General features: G+C 43.3%; 5 protein-coding genes across 5 annotated transcripts in view; 2 read left to right on the top strand and 3 right to left on the bottom strand.

Annotated features, from left to right (window-relative positions):
- Positions 1-11578, bottom strand: part of LOC120452526 (protein decapentaplegic) — a 32603-nt gene extending 21025 nt beyond the window's left edge. The window contains exon 1 of the mRNA XM_039636792.2: positions 10895-11578. Within this exon, the coding sequence (XP_039492726.1) occupies positions 10895-10997 (103 nt within the window). The 5' untranslated portion in view covers positions 10998-11578. The remainder of the gene's footprint in view (positions 1-10894) is intronic.
- Positions 11579-14901: 3323 nt separating this feature from the next.
- Positions 14902-15572, top strand: LOC120457298 (GTP-binding nuclear protein Ran, testis-specific isoform-like). Its single transcript, XM_039644783.2, has one exon. It carries the CDS (start codon positions 15000-15002, stop codon positions 15570-15572), a length of 573 nt encoding a protein of 190 aa, XP_039500717.1. The 5' UTR covers positions 14902-14999.
- Positions 15526-15905, bottom strand: LOC120457304. The gene has a single exon (XM_039644792.2). It carries the CDS (start codon positions 15761-15763, stop codon positions 15593-15595), a length of 171 nt encoding a protein of 56 aa, XP_039500726.1. The 5' UTR covers positions 15764-15905; the 3' UTR covers positions 15526-15592.
- A 1800-nt stretch (positions 15906-17705) lies between these two features.
- On the bottom strand, positions 17706-19875 carry LOC120457294 (glycerate kinase). The gene is made up of 2 exons (XM_039644770.2): positions 18646-19875; positions 17706-18588 (listed from the first exon to the last, which is right to left on the bottom strand). The coding sequence occupies exons 1-2, from the start codon at positions 19777-19779 to the stop codon at positions 18259-18261; spliced, it is 1464 nt and encodes a 487-aa protein (XP_039500704.1). The 5' UTR covers positions 19780-19875; the 3' UTR covers positions 17706-18258.
- A 303-nt stretch (positions 19876-20178) lies between these two features.
- On the top strand, positions 20179-22291 carry LOC120450494 (pancreatic triacylglycerol lipase). Its single transcript, XM_039633542.1, has 4 exons — positions 20179-20319; positions 20694-20965; positions 21026-21140; positions 21193-22291. Exons 2-4 carry the CDS (start codon positions 20935-20937, stop codon positions 22214-22216), a joined length of 1170 nt encoding a protein of 389 aa, XP_039489476.1. The 5' UTR covers positions 20179-20319; positions 20694-20934; the 3' UTR covers positions 22217-22291.
- Positions 22292-22315: the final 24 nt, after the last annotated feature.

The following is a 22315-nucleotide window of genomic DNA, read 5'->3' as shown; positions in this document are numbered from 1 at the left end:
TCATCTCGATCTCGAGGCTGGGCTTCACTGCTATGTAAACAATTCCTAGGCAATGTGTCTGTGTGCGCCGCTAACATTTCACTCAGCATGCTTTGGTCGCAGGAGCTGCTGAAGGCGAAGGGATCGAAGTGATGGTACCCTGGGGTTTCATTAAATTCAAGAAGCAGCAACTAATGGCTTTCTCTTAGTTAACCAACTTAATCATCATCAGGAAACTAATCAAGGAGTTGCAGCATAGGGTCACACACTTTTGATTCCATCATAGAAGATCATTTAGTTGTAATCACTTTTGAATGTACTTTTCAACCAACCCAATTTGGCACCTTGTTAACGCTTTCCCGCCCAATCAACCAATACCCCCCATGATAACCAAGTGCTGGGCAGCAACAAGATCACTCCACTCTTCCCGCGCCGCGCGATCACTGGTAATGTGAAAAATTTCTTAGTCAAATATTGACCAGGGCCAAGCAAGAAAGAAGATCCAGAGCTGACGAGGTTGATGATTTTTCAATTTGGGTTTTGTAGTTTTCCGCTGCGCTGATCTTTTGGCCGGCTAAACAGAAAATGAAAAAAAAAAAAGAAGTCGAGGCCTCGACTTGCAGCACTTTAAAACAGTTCATTTCTTTTGTCGAGGCGTTGGGACGTTCGAGAGCCATTCGTTTAGAGATTGCCGCTCGGCAAATGTGGCTGGCAAATGACAAACAGGCTACCGAACAAGTTAAAATATTTAAACATGTTTAGTGATTTGCTGTTAAGTAGTCGGTAATGCACACGGGCAGTTCAGGAAGAAAAAAAGAGGAGAGCATGCAGTGAAAGAAACGGATTAAAAAGTATGATGTTTATATAACAGAATATATGTTTTAAATCCCCAATTTATTCACATGAATATATTGGCCTGTACTAAGAGAGATATCTGGCTGTTTGTATAGATAGATAGATAGATAGCTAGATAGATAGACAGATAGATAGATAGATAGATAGATAGATAGATAGATAGATATATAGATAGATAGATAGATAGATAGATAGATAGATAGATAGATAGATAGATAGATAGATAGATAGATAGATAGATAGATAGATAGATAGATAGATAGATAGATAGATAGATAGATAGATAGATAGATAGATAGATAGATAGATAGATAGATAGATAGATAGATAGATAGATAGATAGATAGATATGTAGATAGACAGATGGACTTGGCCGCTTGAACTTTGCTCGATCGACAATCGTCAGGTAGGAAAGTATGGATGATGACAGCTTTAGCGTTGGCGACGATCAACGATTTAGCGGCACTTGCTGTTGCAGTTGCAGCTGCAGAATCCGCATCTGAATTCATATCCACATCCAAATCCGAATCCGAAGAAGCTGGCCCAGTGTTTGTTTATTTATTTGCCTTTGGCTGTTAATAATTTATGTAAGAGCGTGTGGGCACTTGGAAAATAACAAACATCGCTCGCCGGGTGCATCCACAAATCTCCTGGAGAAGTGTAAAGAAAAATTGTGATTTTGAACTTGACGGCTCGAAAATGGGCGGCTCCCTCCTTTAATTAGCATTGGTAATGAGATTTTAATACTCCCCGCGATGGGTGTGTGCGTGTGTGTGTGTGCGTGTGTTTGTCGAAAGCGCAGCGATAATGCCCATTGATCTCAGGCGGCGTATGCGTGATATTTGTCGAGTCATTTGGCCGAGTTCGAGTTGTTTGGCCGAGCTTCGATTTGGCTTTCTTTGTACATAGTTCATTCATACTAACGGTACGTGTGGAGGGGCAAATATTGAAATGTACTAAAAAGAAAGTGATTACGATATGTTTCATGTATCTATTAGCTTTAATAGCTTATCCTTCAAAATAGAACCACAATGTCGAACACGTAGTCAACATTCGTGTGAATACATTCGATTTCCGTATATCCCAAGAATTCCCCAACAGTTTTATGTGCTCACAAACACCCACCCATGTACTTAGTTTATGAATTTTTTAGTTTTCCATTTCAAAGCTGCCCACAGTCTTCCGTTGACTGATCCAATTTCTGGGGAACCTTGCCACACATTCATCAGTGCAACTCGAATCGAAAACAAACCATTAATTTGCCAAGCAAACTTCTATCGAATCGAGTGCCTATGGAGAACATCATGCCATATTTCTTCCTGATTTTTGCATTCGCTAAAAACTGGCTAAAACACTTACAAATTGTTGAAATTCTATTCTTGGAAATACACTTTCAATTATTATTTCCCGCTAATACACACACAAAACGCGGGGCGACTGGCAAATAAACAAAGCGAGTCGAAAAATAGCGTAATAGCAAATAGAAAATAGCAAATAGAAAATAGAAACAAAGTCTTGGGATTCCAAATCAGTGCGAAATATTTGCATTGATTACGTGAGAGAGAGCCGCCAGTGGAGAAAACCCTGCGCATAAAAAATATGCCAAAAGCAAATAAATAAGGCGTCTGCAGCAACAGCGAGTGTATTTCTGTATATTAAGTGGCCGAATCCGAACTAAACAAATCGCAAACGCCAAATAGCAAAATAGCAAAAAAGTGAGAACAAGTGGCACGCATGGGAAGTCTGCCGCAGACCTTATAATAAACAAATGGGCTGCCAGAGCAATTGCACGTAGCGTACGTTTTAAACATAAACAAACCAAAACAAAAGCCCCTGGTCCAGCCAAACCAGCCGAAAAAGTTGCCCATAAAAATTTCAGAGGCACTCGCATCAACGGCAACTTGTATTCCACCGCTAGACGAAACGCCAAACGCCACATCCAAATCCAAACCAAATTCAAAATCAAATCCAAAATCAAATCCAAATTCAGATACTCTGATTGTGATTGCGAGATACTTGTGCCGCGGGGCAAGGAAGCCGGGACTTCCGGGGCGATCTCTTGCTGTGATTTTTATGCACAACAAGCTGCAGATGAGCGGCAAAAAAAATCAGCGGAAAAAAAGAGAAAAAGGCAATTTTTAATCGAAACGAATTAATGAGCAGCGCAGAAAGCGAAATATTTTTGTTGAAATCGTTAAAAGAAGCGCACGCCTGCCGATGATGATGATGTCCTGCAGCGCCAGCCAGCAGATACAGATATACACAGTGCGAAAAAATTATAAGGATCTATTATAACTACATCTATATACACTACGTAGATGTATTAAGCATCTACAAATAGCAGGGCTTCCTAAACAAATGTTCAAATATATCAAAAAAATGCTTTTGACTGATGCTCGCAAAGCAAAAATTGTTTGTGTTGAATGTTTGCTTGTGTTTTTCCGCGTGTAGATACAGCCACAGATCCAGATACAGATATGCATAGTTGGAGTAGCCGCTTAACCTTGACCACGCCGCCCAGCTGGGATGATGATGCTGCAAAGTGGGTTCTCCAAGGAAATATCCCTGCCAAAGCCCCTCAAATCGACGCAGCTCCGCAGCCACCTGTAAACGGCTTTTGCAACAAAATCTGTCTAAATATTTTGTGGCTGGGAGAACGAAACATTTATGATTTGTGGCCGCGCAATGAAAATGCGTTCATGGAAATGAGGCGAATGATTTCGAGGCCAGCTGAGAAAAAAAGGCGAGAAAAACCAAAAAGAGAGAAAAAACATATTGCATACATATGCGCGCCTTGCCGGCCGGTAAAATATACACTTCTATCTATATCTATATCTATATCTAAGTATCTACTCTTCCCTCGATACTTGTATCTGTATCTGTATCTTCGCCTGCTCTTGGCCCACTGAAATTTATGTTTGGTCATTAGCATCAACAAGCTCGCCTCGCCTATCGCAATTAAGTTCCCAAAGTATTTCAATTATTTTAATTTATCCGTGAATTCGACTATCCATAAGTTTTTATGGCCCGGCCCATAAATGCCATAAATAAGCACTCTTTTCTCGCAGTGGCTACCTCAAAGCGTTCCGATCGATTGGAACATTCTCAATTTCAATTGACTTTTATGGTTTAATTATTTACACGCTGAAAGTTGCATGAAAATTTCCAAGGCGAATCGTTTGGTAGGCCCAACTCGATGGTCACGGCAGTTCCGATAGTTCATTTACCCGCGAAGAGCCTTGGGCCAACAATTGCGCAGATTTGATGAAATATAGGCACACTTTAAAGGGTGGACCCATGAAACTGATTCAAACGGTGCGAAGGTATCAATGATCCATCAGTTCGGCACAATAATGAGCATGGGTTTAATGTGAGTTTATTTTGTTTGATAAGAAGTGGGACAAGATATCAGTCGTCTTCTAGTGTTTAGCTATATTTAATATATTACTATTTGAATTGCACTGAATACTAATATTAAAACTATTATTCAAATACGAAATCAGACAGACACACTTTTCAGCAAAACTATAATTCTTGGGATTAATTTCACCATATTCAAAGTCTGTGCGAACAGTTCGCAAAATTTTGCATGTCATGCATATTCTTTGAAATGTACTACTTCACATACTTGTCGAAATTTTATTGGATGAAAATTTCCCGGGCGAAATGGCTTTTATTTCTTTTTTGGGCAAAAAAAGCGCCAGCCAAGCAACCGCAGATTTTTCCACTTTGGGTCGTAGGCGAAAGTTTTCCATCATCGAGATTAGGAATCACCTGGTATGTGAACTTCCTGGAAGCGAAGTTCTTTCGGATAATTCCCACCGACAGCGAAACGATTCGAGTGAATTTGAGTGTGAATTTTGATTTTTTTTTTTTTGGGCAAAGATCACTCAGAGTCAGAGGGCAGAAAAGTCGGATAGTGGCAGGCAGGCAGCTTCCAGCTGGGCAGAAGCGGTCACCAAATCGATCGCATTAGTATCTTAATCATGGCCGTCACAGTCACAAATTGAAGCCATCCATCAGACAAAAATTTGAGATGATTCTCGCCCCTCAGCCACTGTCTGTCGCCGTCTCTTTCCCTTACTCTCTATCCGTCTCTGTCCGTCCCTGTCCGTTTGGGGAGCTCAGATCGCACTCGTAATATCTGCAACCAGTTACGGGCTTTGGGGTCGTAACTATATCTGTGCTTACGTATATGGGCAAATCGCACATGACTCGATCGATCGATCGTTAGTGGGCCGCAAAAGCTGCTAATTTATAAATAGCCCAGCTAAAATTAACTTTTTGCGGTTTGCATTAATAAAAGCAAATGCTATCGGTTTTAACTGGATTCCGGTGTATTAGCAACCAGATCGCGCTGATGGATTCGATTCGGATCAAGATCGGCTTGCCCCAGTTAGGGGATCCAAAGGAGCTAATATAATATTACACTACCTAATTCATAGATCTAGAAATATTCTTCATAAGCAATCGTAAGATTTGGTCATTTATTAGGTTAATATAAAATGATAAATATTACAGGGTATCAGGTCGGAGACTACCCCGCCGAAGTCCCCCTCAAATGATTGATTTGCATGCAAAATCTCGGCCGCATTAGTTTTTATTGCAAATTTCTTTGGAACGAGTTGCACCTGAGCCTTCGTGCCGCTGCCTCTGTTGCACCTGACTGGCTAAATGGCTTAATGGTCGAGAGTACACTGCAGATATCTTGCCACCTGCTGGGCTTTTCGGGGTTTTCACTTTCAAATCGAGCTCGCTTGACGCCGCCTGATTGACAGCCGGCAGTTTGGGCGCCACAAATAAAGCTTAATTAAATAAACTCGAGTATTTGGTGGGGGGAGGCAATAATAGCTGGAGAAAAGGGGAGCTCCCAGTGGCTATTGCTATATGTACATATATATGAACGTGTGCGGAGTCGATCTCTGTGCATGCTAAAATAAATAAATAACCAATTTTTAATTGAATTTCTACCTACATTTTTAACCTGTTTGACGGCATTCCGTGGCAATCAACGTCTCACTGCCATGCCAGTTGGTGGAGTGGTCGTCGTTGTCGTCGTTCGTTGTTGTCGTCGATGACTCTCGTTGTTTTTGTTTTTCTTGTTGTTATCGTTGTTGTTTTCATTTTTGTTGCTATTGTTGCTGTTGCTAGTATAGTTGTTGCTGTTATTATATGCATAGTGGGTACACAGGAACAAATGTGGTCCTACTTTCCGTTGCTTAACTGTTTAAAACTAATAAAGCCAAAGGTACGAACCATATCCATTTCGACCCCAGTTTACCATGAAAGATGATCGTTCTTCTAGACATAAAAACATTTTTATACAACATTTTCTCACGGTGCAGCTGCTGTTGCTGTAAATTGCTACAACCAAGCGCCGTTGCCGCCTCAGCAAACCTCGTGCTGCTTTTGCGACCCCTTCTTGGCGATCCTCTTCTGATTTTTTCCTCTTTTCCAACTCATAACAAAGAAGACCTTTTGCCGTGATGCCAAAGGGGCGACAGGGGGAGGGGAGCGGGGAGAGTGGGTGCTTATCAGGGGCGGCGAGGTAACTGGGTGGTGGAAGGGGAAGGGAGGGGGAACGGACCGGCGGAGACGACGAGGCTACCGCCGCCTTAAAAGTGAAGTCAACTGAAGTGATAGCCGCAGAAGCAAAGCGGAGCTGGAATAAACGCGTGTCCCACTCAGACCCCAAAAAACAGGGTGTCCGCAATGGCGAAATATCTCAAAATTATGTTAAGCAATTAAAAAAAATATATAAAAAGGTAGGAAGTTTACTATCATGTCATATCAGCCTTAAGTTTAAACTCAACACGTATGTAAATTATTCAGCACATATCACACAGCCTTTTAAGTTTAAAATCACTTAGAAAATGGATAATATTTTTATAAATTGACATACTAAATCCTTAATCACCCTGTTGCAGAAATAATGTGTGTTTGTGCCACTGGCACTTTCTTGGCCTGATAAGAGATTTGCATCAATGAAAATGGAGCACTTTGGAGTCGGAGACAAAAATGTGAATGCACCGCAGGATGTTGACTTTTTCAGTCGCTCTGACTAACTGGAAAATCCCCTATTATGATAATGTATTATAACTAGAAATAAATATTTATTTATCCATATCCATAGTGACCCACTGGGAGCTGTAAAACTGAAAACTTTAGTGCAGCTATAAAAATATGCACTTTATGGTTTGTTTGCGTTGCAATTATTTGTTGCTGCTGAGGTTTCCTTGAATTTTTGTGGTTGGCAACTAAGACATGTAAATCTTGTTATTGAATGGGTTGCAAAGATCTGGATTTCGAATCTAGTTTACGCTTTTCGAATCCAACCGAAAGTGGTTTCAACTGCCGTGTCCAGCTAACTGTGAAGCCGTCCATAACTATCTCTCTCGCCGATGATCATGAACACCGCGACGTTGTAATCAAACAAACAAACAAATAAACAAACAGTGGATAAAAGCAGCCGAGGAACGTGTTCTGTCGTCAAATGTGTGTGAAGACTACCGAAAATTTGAAGATCTTAAAAATAGAAAAGTAAAGTCTAAGTTAGGTGTGTAAACTATATATTTGCCAAAGCTAAAGCATGAATGAATTGCTTTCTTAAGTACAATTTGCTATGTAAATCCCCGAGGAAACAACGACCCCTAATCAATCTGCTGTGCGAATTTCCTGCTGGCCCACTTATCAAAAACCAAAACAATTGTTTGAGCAACTACAAGGCTCCTGCTGTACTATTTTTCCGTACTTCAAACTAAGCTCTGCTACGAAGTCCACTGATTAGTGTCCCATTGCCAGTAGACTATACAGTATAATTCAGTCGAGCAGAAAGCGAAAATAAGTGACTTGCGTTGGCTGTTTATTATCGTTTCCCCCCAGAAGCTCGAAAAGCGATTTCAAGTTCGTTAAATCGAATCGAAAACAGCTGACTTGCTTCCTTCGGAATGCCCAGAGAATATATATTCCTATAGCTGGGAAAATTGAATTCAGAATGAAAAAACAATAAGCAAAAAAAACAAACGGAAAATGTGTACGAGTATGTCCGACGCATAACTGTAAATGTAAATGGTGTCCCTCCATTTGAGGCTTATCGAATAAAAATAACTCATAAATAAATAATTAACATGTGTGTGTGTATATGGTGTCCGTGTGAGAGCGCCAAGTGATTTGAACTTTGAAGGCAAGACAAGTTGGGCTGAGTTATGAATTTATCTAAAATCACAGCATGTTGTCGTGGCTATTTCCCATTTGACAAGTGGTCTGGCCCAAGTGTCAGACATGATAAATCATATGCAATAAATATATATCTGCGAAATTGATACCGATTCCCATATTTTTGGCCGTATCTATCACTGGGGCGGCGAGAAAGGCCTGGGGGCAAAAGTGAATTGGAAAAAGTAACTCAAGTTCGCATATTAGGCATACGCCGCGTTGAACGCCGAGTGAAACTACGGCGCTTGGCATCTTCTGGACCGAAAAAACCAGTATGGCAGGGTTCTCAAAGAAGATGACCTTATACAATATATTTTCGAGAGAGAATTTATAAAATAAAAAGCAAAATTGATCAGTTCTCGATTTGACAGACAGAAAACTTAAGTTCGTTGCCAAATCGTGTCGTTTCGTTTGGCCACCTTGAAGCTGAGTTCATTCATCTTCGTTTAGCATAGAAGTTTAGCAGGTGATTGAGCTGGGCTCGCTCGATTTTTGAATAAAAGTGTGTACCGGCGATGGGCGGGGAACTGATATGCTGAGATACTTGACCAAATATTTTAGAGCCACTCTTTAAAAGTAAACTTGACTTAGACAGAACTTAGAAATAATTAGATTAGCTCGCAGCTTTAATAATTAAATGCACAGAAGTTGCTTTCTTTAGAGTCAAACTTTAAATGGCATATAAAGATGATACAGATGATGATAGTTTATCTTCAAGAGCTAGTATTGAATCATTCATGCAATGATCATGGTTTAATAAGATGTGATTTTATTTTAAACTTAGCACCAAATGAGCATCAAATCACACTTCTTGTGCAATCCGAGTGGTTTGCCAGTCAAGGTGTATCCCATAAACCATAAACCCATCGAGCGGCAGCCAGCGATATCGGATATCGTTCTCGGCCGCCTTGGGGCGCCACATCAGGCGGAAATCTGGCATCAGAATGGCCCAAACGGTAGACCGAGGTGCAAAGTCCGGGCCAAAAGCACCTGAGGCATTAGTTGCAGTTGCAGTTGCAGTTGCCACCTGCTGCAGCCTCTTGCCCCACCCCGCCCCGCCCCCCGCACTATTCCATGGGGCAATTCAAGTACAAGCGAATACCAATGGAAGTATTTTTGTGGCTGTGTGTTGTTTGCATGGAAACGTGATAGCAAAAGTTGTTGCTGACCAGGCCAAGTTGTTGTTGCCGTTGCCGCTGCTGTTGCTGCTGTTGCTGGCCGCATCTGCTTGTGGAATTTATTTATCGTTAAGAAATGCGTGTAAAATAAGTGAAACTATTGGGAGGCTCAAGCCTCCAGAGACTGACCAGTTTCTTTTGGGAACGTACAAGGGGGGAGATGGGGTTGCTAATGCCACCACTTTTGATAAAAATGTTGGCCTAAGCCAGTTGTTGCTGCCTGCTGATGACCAGTAGCCACTTAACTTGGCCGAGAGCGGGGCGCAGCGGGCATGGGCAGCAAATTATTGCCGCATTGCTCAGTTGTTGTTATCAGCAACGTGATTTGCCAGGCCAAGATGAATCTTGGAGATGGAGATGGAGATGGTGGAGATGGTGGAGATGATGGGATGGTATGAGATGAGATGAGATGGAAGTGGAAGCCAGCTTCAACTTGGCTGCTTCATTGCGTGCTCACGATTTTTATTTCATTTTCGTCGAATTTCCGAAAGTGGTAGACCTTCATGGTCTCTTCGTCAGCTGTTGCTATACATCTGTGTGGCTATATCTCACTATATTGCTGCTGTGATGCCGATGTTTTGCTTCTATGTAGCTGCTGCTGCGTTTGCTTAGTTTTGTTATCTGACTTTACTTTTCTGATTTTGCACATTTCGAAGCTATCAGTTTCCCACCTAGCCAACGGGTTTGCTGCGCTTCGCGAATGCAAATGGAAATCGCAGTTAATAAACTAATTGAGCCTAGTGGGGTGAACTTTAACACTGATTTAGTGCACCCAGTCGCATTAGCAAGGCAAATCGAATAAATCGATATAGATACCGATTCAGATGCAGATTGAGATTCAGATTTCGATGCTGATTCCCATTCCAATTTCCATGTGGGATGGCTTATGCAATCGTGATCGATCAAACCAAACGATACCAAAGCAAAGCGAAGCAAACCCAGCCACGCCCAGCCAGTCACATATAATTATTCAATTAGCCAAATGGCGTCATAAATTAACGAGTATATGGCATATGGTCAAAGGGTTTCTACCATGGCCAATGTCAGTGTCAGCCGCTAATTGTGAGTGGTGTGGAATGCCGTTGATTCAGTTCATCACTTGGCCCCCATGAATATGCAAGTGACACCCGATCTCCACATGTCTCTGCCGATAATGTCCGGGGTCTAGAGATAGAATTTCACTTTTTCCCCGGAGACTGGGGTAAATCTGTCGAAACTTTGTGCAGCGATATCAAGTTGGCGGAAGAGACTTATCTATTTTTGAAATAAACTCGACTTCCTCGTTATAAATAAGAGGTATTGTTTTGGAGGTGTCGATCTTAATGTAAATGTATCAAAGGTAAATGGTTAGAGCTTTTGTGTTCTGCAGTCTCAGAAATCAAGAAATGTGCAAAATATACTGCAGTTCCACTTCTTTCAGAAGTAATCAACTAACTTCTGGGTTACATGTACTTATTTCTTTCAGTTTTATATAATTAATCAGCCTGTCCATATGCACAATATTCATATGTATATGTGTATGTGACTCACGCATTGCACCCAGTTCCAATTTTCCCAGTCAGCTGTTTTCCCCAGCCGTTCAATTGATTCGATTGATCTCGAATTGGACACGCGGCCACCATGGCGTATGCGCATTATTTGCTAACTCTTTTCTTGGCTTGGCTTACCTGGTGCACCTGCTGCACGCCGCTCAGTTACGCTCCAAAATCCACAAATCCTTTGGCTGCAACTGCAACAACAACCAATTCTGGCAGTTCGCGAACGTCGCATACATTATACACTGGTTCGACTCGGATATCCACTCAGATACTTTCGACCTATCTATCTCTCTGCGGCTTCGATTCGATTCGGATTCGATTCGACTTCGATTTTGGCTTATGGAAATCACTGGCACTTCACATGTTTGCTGCTGACGATGGTGGCCAAGCTCAGATTTTGGCTATTTTCGATTTGGATTTGGCACACAGACACATCACACACTCACACACTCTGGCACTCACTCGCAAGAATGGCGGAATGGTTACGAATATATTATCTGATACCGAATCGGTATCAAAAATCGGAGAGGCTTTGAACTGGCTGACGAGCGATCGCGGAAACGAGAGAACGACGGGTGATTTTTTCTGTTTTTCTGTGGTTCTTCAGGCTATCAGCGACTATCAGCGTTTAACTCGGATTTACTTTATTTTATGGCCGCAGAAACCGCGAACGATTACAGAGCAGAAAAAAAGTGATTAGAGGCTGTATATTCGGTTGTAACAAGCGATCTTTCGCCTCGATTTGGCGACACTCTGTGGACGAACGAACGCGTTTTTCGGTTCCGTACAACGAGCGTTGAGCGCAAAAAACTGAATGAGCGTCCACAGCGGCCGAGGCAAGGCAAACAGGCAGGCAAAAGCGATCCGGAGACGGAGCAGCAAAAGCAAAAGCAAAAGCAGAAGCAGAGCCGAGCAGCAGCAACAGCAACATCCAAGCAAAGCAAAGCACAACACAGCATAGCAGCAACAGCAACAACAGCAGCAACAGCAGCAACACAAGCAGCAGCTAGTTAGTTAGTTTTGAGCTCGTAGTAGTGAGAGTCGATCGCACACACACTGCCGACCACAAAAGCAAGTTGCTTAAGTCGCTCAAAGCGCCATTTAAGTTGAGTAATTAAAACAAGCTGTATATGTGTGTGTGTGTGTGTGCGAGTGCGATTAATTATTAATCAAGCCAAAAAAGCAACAAGCAACCGCTAAGGCAACAATAACAAACAAGCCAGACTCACAATTACAATACTTCAGCTCTCTCAGTCGCCGTCTTCAGTCCACAGTCTACAGTCTACACAGAGTCTTCGGTCTTCGGTCCTCAATCTTTAGTCTTTAGCGTTCAGTCTTCTGTCTTCTGTCTCAGCTGCGATATCTCGACTTTCTTCAAGCCTCTCTTCGAGCCAAAGAGCCACAGAGCTGTTACACATTTGACTTTTCGGCGCAGCGGCAACTGGTTCGGTTTATTTTTGGCTCCAAATCTCGGACTAAGCCACGGACTTCTCGAGACTGCAGCGCTGCTAATGCAAATCTAAATTGATTGCAAAATGCTTAGAGTCCGAGCGGACAATCTTTTGAGTCGATCGGCGTTGCCGTATGGCTTGGCTTGTTCAAGTTATAGGAGCTAGATCGTCTTGAGATATGCTAAAGTGAGAGTTTAATGCAGTCGAAGTACAAAAGTCGGACTCAGCTGATAAGTTATACAAGATCTTCAAAAATATAATTAAAAAACCTTTATTCTTTGTTTTCATCTTGAAACTAAGATTCCTATTATAATTAAAAAACCTTTATTCTTTGTTTGCATCTTGAAACTAAGATTCCTATTAGCCAACTGAAAAGTATTGCAAACATATACTCACCATATCAATCATACGCCGCGTGTGCCCATCTGGCAACGCTAGCTGCCCAAATCCATGCAGCACACTTAATTGATGCCGCTGAACTTGTTGTTGTTCCTGCCGCTGATATAATTAAAATATTGCACTTGTTACTTTTACCAGCTGCTGCACCCCCCGTCTCTTTCGCACAGCTTCTCTTCCCGTACATACATACATACATACATACATACATATATTGTCTTTGCCACAGGAACACAAGTGCAACGAAACAAGCGGCCGAGGAGCAGAAAAAGCACAACAAGCACGCTGACAACATCGACTTCATCGTTCGCCGTGTGTCGTGTATTAAAACTTGTTCATTGGAATTTTCTAATAAATCAATAAACGCAGACAACACAGCGCACTGGAGGGGATGGGGCTCCAAAGGGGGGACTTTAAAGAGGGGCTCCAAAGAGGGGGGCCAGCGGCGTCGTGGCACACAGCTGGCGGCATCGGCGGACCGACGGACAGATTGCCGCACGCATCTCGCAGATTGCGCATTTTATAAATAGCTGCCGCATTTTTTTTTCTATTTTTTAAGGTTATGGAAAATTTTAGTTGTTGTTATTATGATTTCTTGCTATTTTCCTTTCCAACGCGATCAGCAGATCGCGATTGTAGGCTATGGCCAAGCGGCAACATTGACAACACTTTCACACAGTCGATGCACCCAGAGAAATATGGATATTACATCAGGTAATTCTATTCTGTAAAAGAAATGTTGGATATTAAAGTTACTAATTATAATCCCATCATCAAATAAGTAAATGGTTGTTTATGGTATCCTTAAAGTGTATTAAAAGTTATTCTAAAACAAGTATGCATTTGGTAAAAATATGCTTAGCAAAAGTACACTTAATTCTTCTTTGTGTAGAATACTCGCTTAGCCGCCAGTATTTCCGTAAATAAAGCGCTTGGGAAGTGGCAATTAAGTTAACTGTGGGCTGGCCACAACAATCAGGTAAACGCCATGAAATGAACGCCAATCGATTGCCATTTTGCACATTTATTTATCTATATTTTCTATAAGTAACGATCGCTTCCTATTCTTTGTCGCATTTGCCACAAATGCTGGCACTTCGATGCGTTAATAAACGTGATGAGAAGTTGAGTTTTAGTACGTTTATCGCGACGACAACAATGTTGCCACTAAATTTGCCATGTTCCAGCCCGATATGCTAATAGGTCTAATAGCTTTCGATTTGGCCCGCTTTACATGCGACGAGTCCGTTCGGCACATTCTAAATGTAAATAAAATGGAAATTCCTTAGAGTGGCACCACCACCAGCAGCAGCAGCCGCAAAAATGAACAAAAAATGAAAAAAAAAAAAAAACGGAGTGGAGAGGCAAAAACTTGTAGAACAGGAGGAGGCACTTGTTGAGAACTTGGCTGCCTTGTTAAACGAGCCTGCAACACCCAGCAGCAGCAACAACAACCTCAGCAGCAGCAGCAACAGCAGCAGCAGCAGGAGCAACAACAGCAACAATAAACAATGTTGCAATGCTTAATTATTTCAGCGGCAAGGAATTCCTCGACGCAAACTTGAACTGCTTCTGGACTATGGATGTTGCATGTTGCTGTTGCTGCTGTTGCTGCTGCTGCAGCAACTCGATTGCGCTGCCTTACACTTGAGGTCGTCTGCTGCCTGGATTTCAGTTTTCTGCCTTCTCCACTCAGGTAGCTAGCCAGAGCGAGATGCAGTCTTGAGTCCTCCAGCTCAATCTCAATCTCAGTCACGTTGGTCAACGGCACCGAGGCGTCTGTGGCCAAGTCCCTTTGCCAAGTCCATGTTGCTGTTGCTGTTGCGGTCTGCCGCACCTATTTGTAATGCATTAATGGTCCAGAGTGCCCCGGGGGCAAAGAAGCCAAGAGCTTCGAAAAAAAGAGCCGATTGACATTAAGCTGCCCATTCGGCATATGGGGAGATCAGTGCTTGTGATAAATGGCAAGTAGCAGCCCGAAATTATTAATGCCAACATCAACATCGGTTAGACATAATTGTTGCGATGAGCATCGGTACTCAAGTGTTGCAAGATCGAAAAAGGTTTTGTGGCGAGCTAAGAGCTTTGTGAAAACCTTTTAAATTTGATGGCATTGTTAGATGCATTTCCAAAGACTTGGTTAAAAGAGAAATCAATTTTTATAACCCCTACTCAGATTGGGAGCATTTGCGTCTTACAAAGTTATTACTGATTCCAACTTTGTGGTATATTTTGTAACTTTCAACGTAGAGCACTTATTTAGTGCTACAGCAGGCTGAACTTTGGATTTCAAAGCAATTCAAAGCAGACTCATGCAGATAACAGCAGACTCTCAATCCAAAAACAGTACAAGCTACAATATGAGCATACCCACTTAGAAACATACGATGAACCGATATAAACTAGTACTACTGGGCGACGCGCAGGTGGGAAAGACGTCATTGATGCGCCGCCTCTTATATGGAATGTACCAGGAGGAGTATGAGCCCACAGATGGCGTACAGCTGACCTCGTTCGCCATTCAAACCGACCGCGGAAATATACGCTTCAAAGTGTGGGACACCGCTGGCCAGGCGGAGTTGTGTGGTCTGCGCGATGGCTACTACATCGGGGCACAGTGCGCCATCATTATGGTCGACGTGACCTCGTACGGTTCCTATCAGAGCTGGCACCGCGATCTGGTGCGCGTCTGCAACAAGATCCCGGTGGTAATCTGCGGCAACAAGAATGAGCCAATGGCGGAGCGCACGCAGAGGAACCTACAAGCATCATTTGGGCGGATGAACCTGGCCTACTACGGCATTTCGGTCAAGTGTAAAACTAACCTGGAGAAGCCATTCCTGTATCTGGCGCGTCGGCTAATTGGCGATCCCAAGCTGGAGCTTCTTAGGCCTCCAAAACCAACCAGTTTAATAACATTTTCAAAGGAGACACCTCCTGAGGAAGAACACGAGGCATAACTCCCTTAATTATTTGTGTTTCAAAATTCATAATCTGTTCGCGGATACGGTTCTGTTGACGTCTTTCTCCGGCACATGCAGCGATACTCGTCGCAGACCCGGTCGTCCTTGCCATCGCACACATATGGGGTGTGTTCGGCCACCAGCAACGTGGAGGAGACTCCAAGGAGCAGAAACGACAGCCAGTGCATCTTTGTTAAGGATCTCTCTCTTAAGGCAAGCAACAGTCTTTGGAAGTTTAACTCAGTTCATATTTTAGTTAGACTGCAGCGTATCTAAAATTTTAAGCACGCCTAATGGCTATTCCATAGCGTGTAAAATGTGAATTTATACGATCTTTTAAGCTTTACCCTTTCGAAATTTATATTGAAATAAAAGCACTTAAGCTGAAGTCTTAGATGAAGTGATGGGCGGGGAAAATGAGTTTATTTAAATGGTTCTGGTTCTTCAATCACTCTTTCGGAGTAACCAGTGTCAAGTTCATTGCCACAAGAGTTCGCTGTGCCCCAAAACTTTGTCCAAAATCGGCGCCACACATCTGGTTCAAATTAAGAGATTCCAACCGAAAGTCTTAAAAGTGAGTCACATGAGTGTAGCCAAGAGTTTATTTCAGCAGAATGCAAGTGCTTTCCGTTTCTTTTCTGGAATTTGTGTCCATTTGCCCCCAACTAAGGCAGCTGACAAGAGCGTCAATTGAACTTTGCCTATATTATATGTGCTCGGAGTGAACTTTGCCATTGTCTAGACAAATTAAGAGCAGCGGCGACCGAATGAAATTTATGTATGTCGCCCGCAGGCGTTGCGGTGAATAGTGTTTAATTGTTGGCTTTGGGGCCACGCGGCGTATACGCAATGTTGTCCAGTGCCACTTGTTGGGGCGTTTTTTTTTTTTTTTGTACATACGAGTATGTGATAAGCGTCGTCAGTTTGTCTGGCAATGAGATCGCTGGCAGCTGGTAGCTGGTGTTGCGCTATTCTGGGTGTGATGTCATAAGTCAACACAAGAGGAATCTATGCTATATGGCGATCGGTTCGGAGATCGTTAATTAAAATTTCCAGCGAGTACTTCATTAGCATCGTCGTCAGCTGCCACGCGTTGCTCAGCTGCCGCGCTCCAATGCTTAATTAATAAATCAACGCGACACTTGCACTCCATCTTGGCGATGGCCGTATCTGCTGCCCCGATGATGATGGTGATGCTGCTGCTGCTGCTGCTGATGATGATGATCATTGTGATGGTGATGGGGAGGATGAGATGCTCGCCGAGATTGTTGCCATGCCGGGCCAGACAAATTGACGCGACATTCCACGCCTGTGGGAGGGGATCTGCTGCTGGTGGTCAGTGGCTAATAGAAATGTTAAATATAGCTGCCGCCGATGATGATGACATCTGTGCCATCAAACCGGAAACGGAAACGATTCTAATCGCCAGCCACGGATCTGCGAGTGGGCCCTTCGTGTCCACCAGTGGGCAGCTCAGCTCTTAATTGGAGGCTAGCACTTCCTGGTCTTTAATCACAGAAGCAAGCTCTTGTAATCTTATTCATTTATAAATATTTTATACATTTTGAAATGCCTTACAATTTCCCATTTAATAAAATGCTAAAGTCTAGCACACTTTTTTGAGGTATAAACCTTCAGGAGTTACTTCACAAATATAAATAAAAAATAGTTTGCAGCAAAACATATCACTTGTATGCTAGGACAACTCATCACGGAGACAATTGACTTTTGTGCGCAGTAGGTAGATATATCAGATTTGTCATAGCATATTTTCAAAGGAATCAGAACTTAGTCATCTCAGAAGGCGTGCACTGCAAAATGTAGTTAATAACAAACCTAATCGAGCAAAAATAGCCCAAGAGAGCGACTGGCGAATGTGATTATTTAATAATTGTTGCATATGCGCGGCAAAATAATTATACTACTTATACATATGTGCTGGTGTTCCACGCGAAGTAAACAATAAGAAGCGTTGATAGAAGCGGGCAAAACAATCACAATTAGAGAAATATGCAGTCAAAGTGTTAGCAGGCAAGTAAAAATCGCTGAAATTGCAACTGGGCGCGCGTCGCGTTTTAGTTTTTCAGTATGTCTAAAAATAAAGCGAAGCAAATAAATTTACATTTTTAATTGCAATTATCGCTGGCTATTGTTGTAGTTGCTCGCTGGCTACTGTTTGCCTTTGGCGTTACGAACAATTAAGATGATTTATTAGCAGCGCATTTTTATGAGACGCAGTACAAAAGAAATGGAAATTAAATGGAAATTACTCAGATATATTTATGCTCCGTGGTGATCGCATATACAAATTGATTTATCACATCTGTCGTTCGGTTGGCTTGCCTATTGCATGGCACATAATTACAATCAAGACAATTCCAGGCTGATTTCATAACCGGAGACGAAAGCTAATTGCCGTTTTATGCTGTCACTGAAGACCGTCTCAGAGCATAAAGATCACAAAATTATTTTCATTTGAATGGATATTAAAAATGTTAATGAAAAAAGTCGTAAAAATTTCATAGAGCAAAATTAAAGAGGAAAATCGTAAAAACAAATTTAAATGACTATTGCTCGTCTGCGGTTCAAGAGCAGCTCCATTAACGAACTGCCCCACATATATGAATGTATATATATGCAAGTATACAACTAAATAGATTTATAGACGAGCGGGGGCGTTACTCTACGGCACGACCAGGAAATGCAGATCCATCACATTGGTACCCGTGTGTCCAGTGAGCACGTGGTGCTCTCCCTGCGCGAGATTCTTGTAAAAGTTGTAGCTGTCGCAGTTCCGCAGCGTTTCGGCCAGTTCATCGAGGGTGTGATCACCCAGATAGGATTCCACCACACTGCTGTCTCCAAACGCTCCGGCCGCATCGGTGGGTCCATCGATGCCATCAGTTCCGGCGCTCAGGAAGGTGCAGTCCCGTATGGCCTCGTCGCGATGCAGAGCTTGCGACATCAGCAGGGCTAGGTGCTGACTCCTGCCGCCCAGTCCTTGGCCGGAAACCTACGGGAAAAGATTCGTGAATTATTTGTTGATCATTTTGAGGTAGCTACCACAAACTTTAATGACTGGCTCTCCTCCACAGATCAGGAACAGTGGCTTCTTGCTGCCAATGTGCTCTTCTAGAGCCCTCCGAAAAGCCGGATAACTCCTCTCTCCAAAGGCATACCTCTCCCTGAGCTGAGGATCCAGGATGCCCTGCTGCTTGGCCTCCTGGATGCCGTGCAGCAATCGTTGATAATCGCCAGCCACTTGGGCCACGTCTCCTTGCACAGCACAACTGAGCACGCAGGGAATGTAACCCAGATTTTCGGCCTCCTTGGCCGCTGTGGAAGTGGCTATCACATTGCTGCCCACCACAAAGACCTTGTGCTCGGGCAGCGATGTGTTCTTCTGCTCCTCCGGCTGCTCAAACACCCGCTGTATTTCGGGGGACAGCTCCTCCCACACACTATGCTTCTTGAGGATGTCAGATGGAGATGCTCCCGCCTCGGGTTGTACGGTGGGACCGCAGGCTATCAGCTCCACGGGATCACCGATGATGTCGCTGAGCACAAAGGTCACCAGGAGTCCCGCCTTGCCGGCAAACCTGGCCAAGCGGCCGCCCTTGATGTCTGAGCAAGCAATCCTGACAGCATTAATCTCCTGGATGCTGGCTCCCCGCTTCATAAGCTTATCCGCAATGCTTCGCTTGTCCTCCAAAGTCAAAGGTGACCGGGGCAACGGCAAAAGGGCAGAACCACCACCCGAGATGAAGACGAGGAGGATGTCCTGGGCGGTCATCTTCTCGGCCAGCTGCTTGATCTCCCGGGCTGCCTGCAGAGCATTCTCATCCGGCAGATTGTTGGCTGCTCCTTCGTGGACAACCAAACCAGATGCAACAGGTGGTTGGAACTGCTTCAGGGTGTTTACCGGCACACTGAGGACTCCACCAGCAGAGGTGGCTCCCAGATCCTGCTGCACTTTGTTGGCCATTCCCAGGACTGCTTTGCCAAAGCCAACTATGTGGCACGTCTTCCCGCTGATGTCCTGCCGCTCTCCATTGAGTTTTATGGATATATCCGCTGGGTTTTCCCCGATTTGAGGCCGCAAGTCAAACTTTTGGAAGTCAGCGAATACCTTCTCTGGATGCACGGCGTTTACCGCCTGGACAAAGATCTGGCGCATCTGCTCCCAAGTCTGTCGCTTGGCCATTATGTAAAGGTGCTTTGGACGAGGCGATCCTAATCAGCGATGCTGATATTCCAGTTTTACTTATCATTTTCATAGCAGCTGAAGATATTATATATTTATTAGTGCGACCTCAGGCGGAAGATTCGAAAACACCAAAATGTTAGGCGCGGATTAAAATAACTTCACTTGGTTTCGATCGAGATATGCAAGTATTAGGTACAGATTTATTTAAGGAAAGTAAAAAAAAATTTAAAACAGTTTGTCTTTTAATTTTTAAACTTCGAGTTTGTTACATATTTGTCAATATTCTTTTATACGGAGTCCCCCTATTATGTTAATGTCCTGTGTCACAGACTGGCTGCTATGTTACGCATTGCTTAAAGTAATGTTAGCAGATACTGTTATTTCAAAAGTGAAAATCAAACGCAACTGAAATATTCTGCAATTCAAAGCCGGAAAATAATTGATTTATTTTAAATAAAATGTAAATTTATGGCACACCGCAGTGGTATTTTCATTCCAACAGTCGCGGACGCAAGTACACCCCTGCGAGGTAATTGAGTAAGTGAAAATCGATTAACGTGTTGGCTAAACAATTAGCCAAACTAATTTACCAACTAGCGCTGCTTTATTGATTATGCTTTGTTGTAAGCTACGGATTAGTTAATACTTTACTTTCACTAATTCAGAAAACAGTTCAACCGTGTAAATGCCAATGAAACTAGGCAGATTTACACTTTTTGCAAATTATTGTTCGGTTTACTTATATCTGATCATATAGCCGGCAGAGTAACTCTGATTGGAACCAAACACGTGTGGAAAATCAGATGCTATGCCGTGCCTTATATTCACGGCTGATTAAAGCGATTACAAATGTTTGCTACGATATTAGCCTACTAAATCACTCGTTCGTTTTGCTTTTCCCAACACAACAGCCCCGCCAACAACGCGAACTTCAACTACTTTCGTTCTCGTTTGACACCAATTGGTATTGGAGCCCACCATTGGACACCACCATATGCCCCTGTGTGGGTGCTTACATATGTATGCCACCGGCTCAATCAGTTGCCAATAGAAAGATCGCCGGCTGCGATACGTGCTCCACTTAAATAGCAACCGCTCTCGTTGCCCGGAACACAGTTTACACACGGCATTAGAAGCACGAGTATATGGGACATGAAGTCGACAGTGTGGCTCCCTTTGCTGAGTAAGCTATTCCAAGACAAAGCCGTACTACAAATCTATTACATTTAATTTACCTAAACAGCCTTCATTTGGAGAAGTGCCAGTTCCAACCCAATATTGGGTCTTTTTGATTCCACCTGCCAAGTTGTAAGTGGAGAATGTCCCAATAAAAACGTATCCTTCTGGCTCTACTCAAAGTAGGTACGAACATGATTAAATAACTCATTAATACAATAACTTATTCCACAGTTCCACCCGAGAAAACCCTATCCTACTGAATCCTCTTGACCTCAATCCGTGGGACTTCCAACCGCCACGTCCTTTGAAGATACTCATCCATGGCTACACAGGCTACCGTGACTTCGCTCCCAACTCCTACATCCGTCCCGTACTCCTCGACCACGAAGATGTCTACGTTATCTCCATTGACTATGGGCCACTTGTGCGATATCCCTGCTACATCCAGGCTGTTCAGAATCTTCCCCTAGTCAGTCAATGCCTGGCCCAGTTGATCAATAACCTGGTGGATCGGGCGATCGTCGCAAACGACCAAATCCACTTGATAGGCTTCAGTTTGGGTGGACAGGTGGCGGGGCAGACGGCCAACTATGTGAAGAGAAAGCTGAAGAGGATCACTGGTCTGGATCCTGCGAAGCCCCTCTTCATCTTGGGACCAGATTCAAGAAGATTGGATCAAGGAGATGCCGATTTTGTGGACGTCATACACACGGATGTTTTCGGTCGCGGAATTCTGCGCGCAGCTGGTCATGTGGATTTCTATCCGAACTTTGGAGCCCAACAACCTGGCTGCATGGAGGAGAACATGCAAGACCCAGGTAGCTGTAATCACGAGAGGGCTCCTCGCTTTTACGCCGAGTCCATCAATTCCACTGTGGGGTTCTGGGGACGGCAGTGTTCCGGGTGGTTGGTGCAACTTCTTTCACTTTGTCCCACAACAGGAGCTCAAGCTCTAATGGGCTATCATGTCTCGGATGAGTTGAGGGGCTCGTACTTCCTCCAGACCGCAATTAAATCACCCTTTGCCCTTGGAAAAACGCCGGATGTGGACAATAGACAGACCCTGGCCAAGTTCCATTTGAATTTCGATCACAATGAAATCGACAATGACTACGAACCACAGTTGTTGGAGGCGTTCCTTGAGTTGGAGGCAGTGAAAGTGGTGGACAAAATGGATGAAGCCAGTTTGGATAAGCAGTTGAACTGGATCGATCGGCCGGAAGAGGAACCTTTGTCCAGAAATTTTATTAAGTAGTTAATTTATGCAAAATGTAATATATGAATGCTTTAAGAATTATGTAAATAAAGAAATAATTAATCGGAGGAAGAATCGTTATTGTCTATTATTTAAAAA

This window comes from Drosophila santomea, chromosome 2L (genome assembly GCF_016746245.2).
Source record: "Drosophila santomea strain STO CAGO 1482 chromosome 2L, Prin_Dsan_1.1, whole genome shotgun sequence".
NCBI classification, from domain to species: domain Eukaryota; kingdom Metazoa; phylum Arthropoda; class Insecta; order Diptera; family Drosophilidae; genus Drosophila; species Drosophila santomea.
The sequence above is the reverse complement of the archived record's forward strand: the minus strand, read 5'-3'. Positions and strand labels throughout refer to the sequence as shown.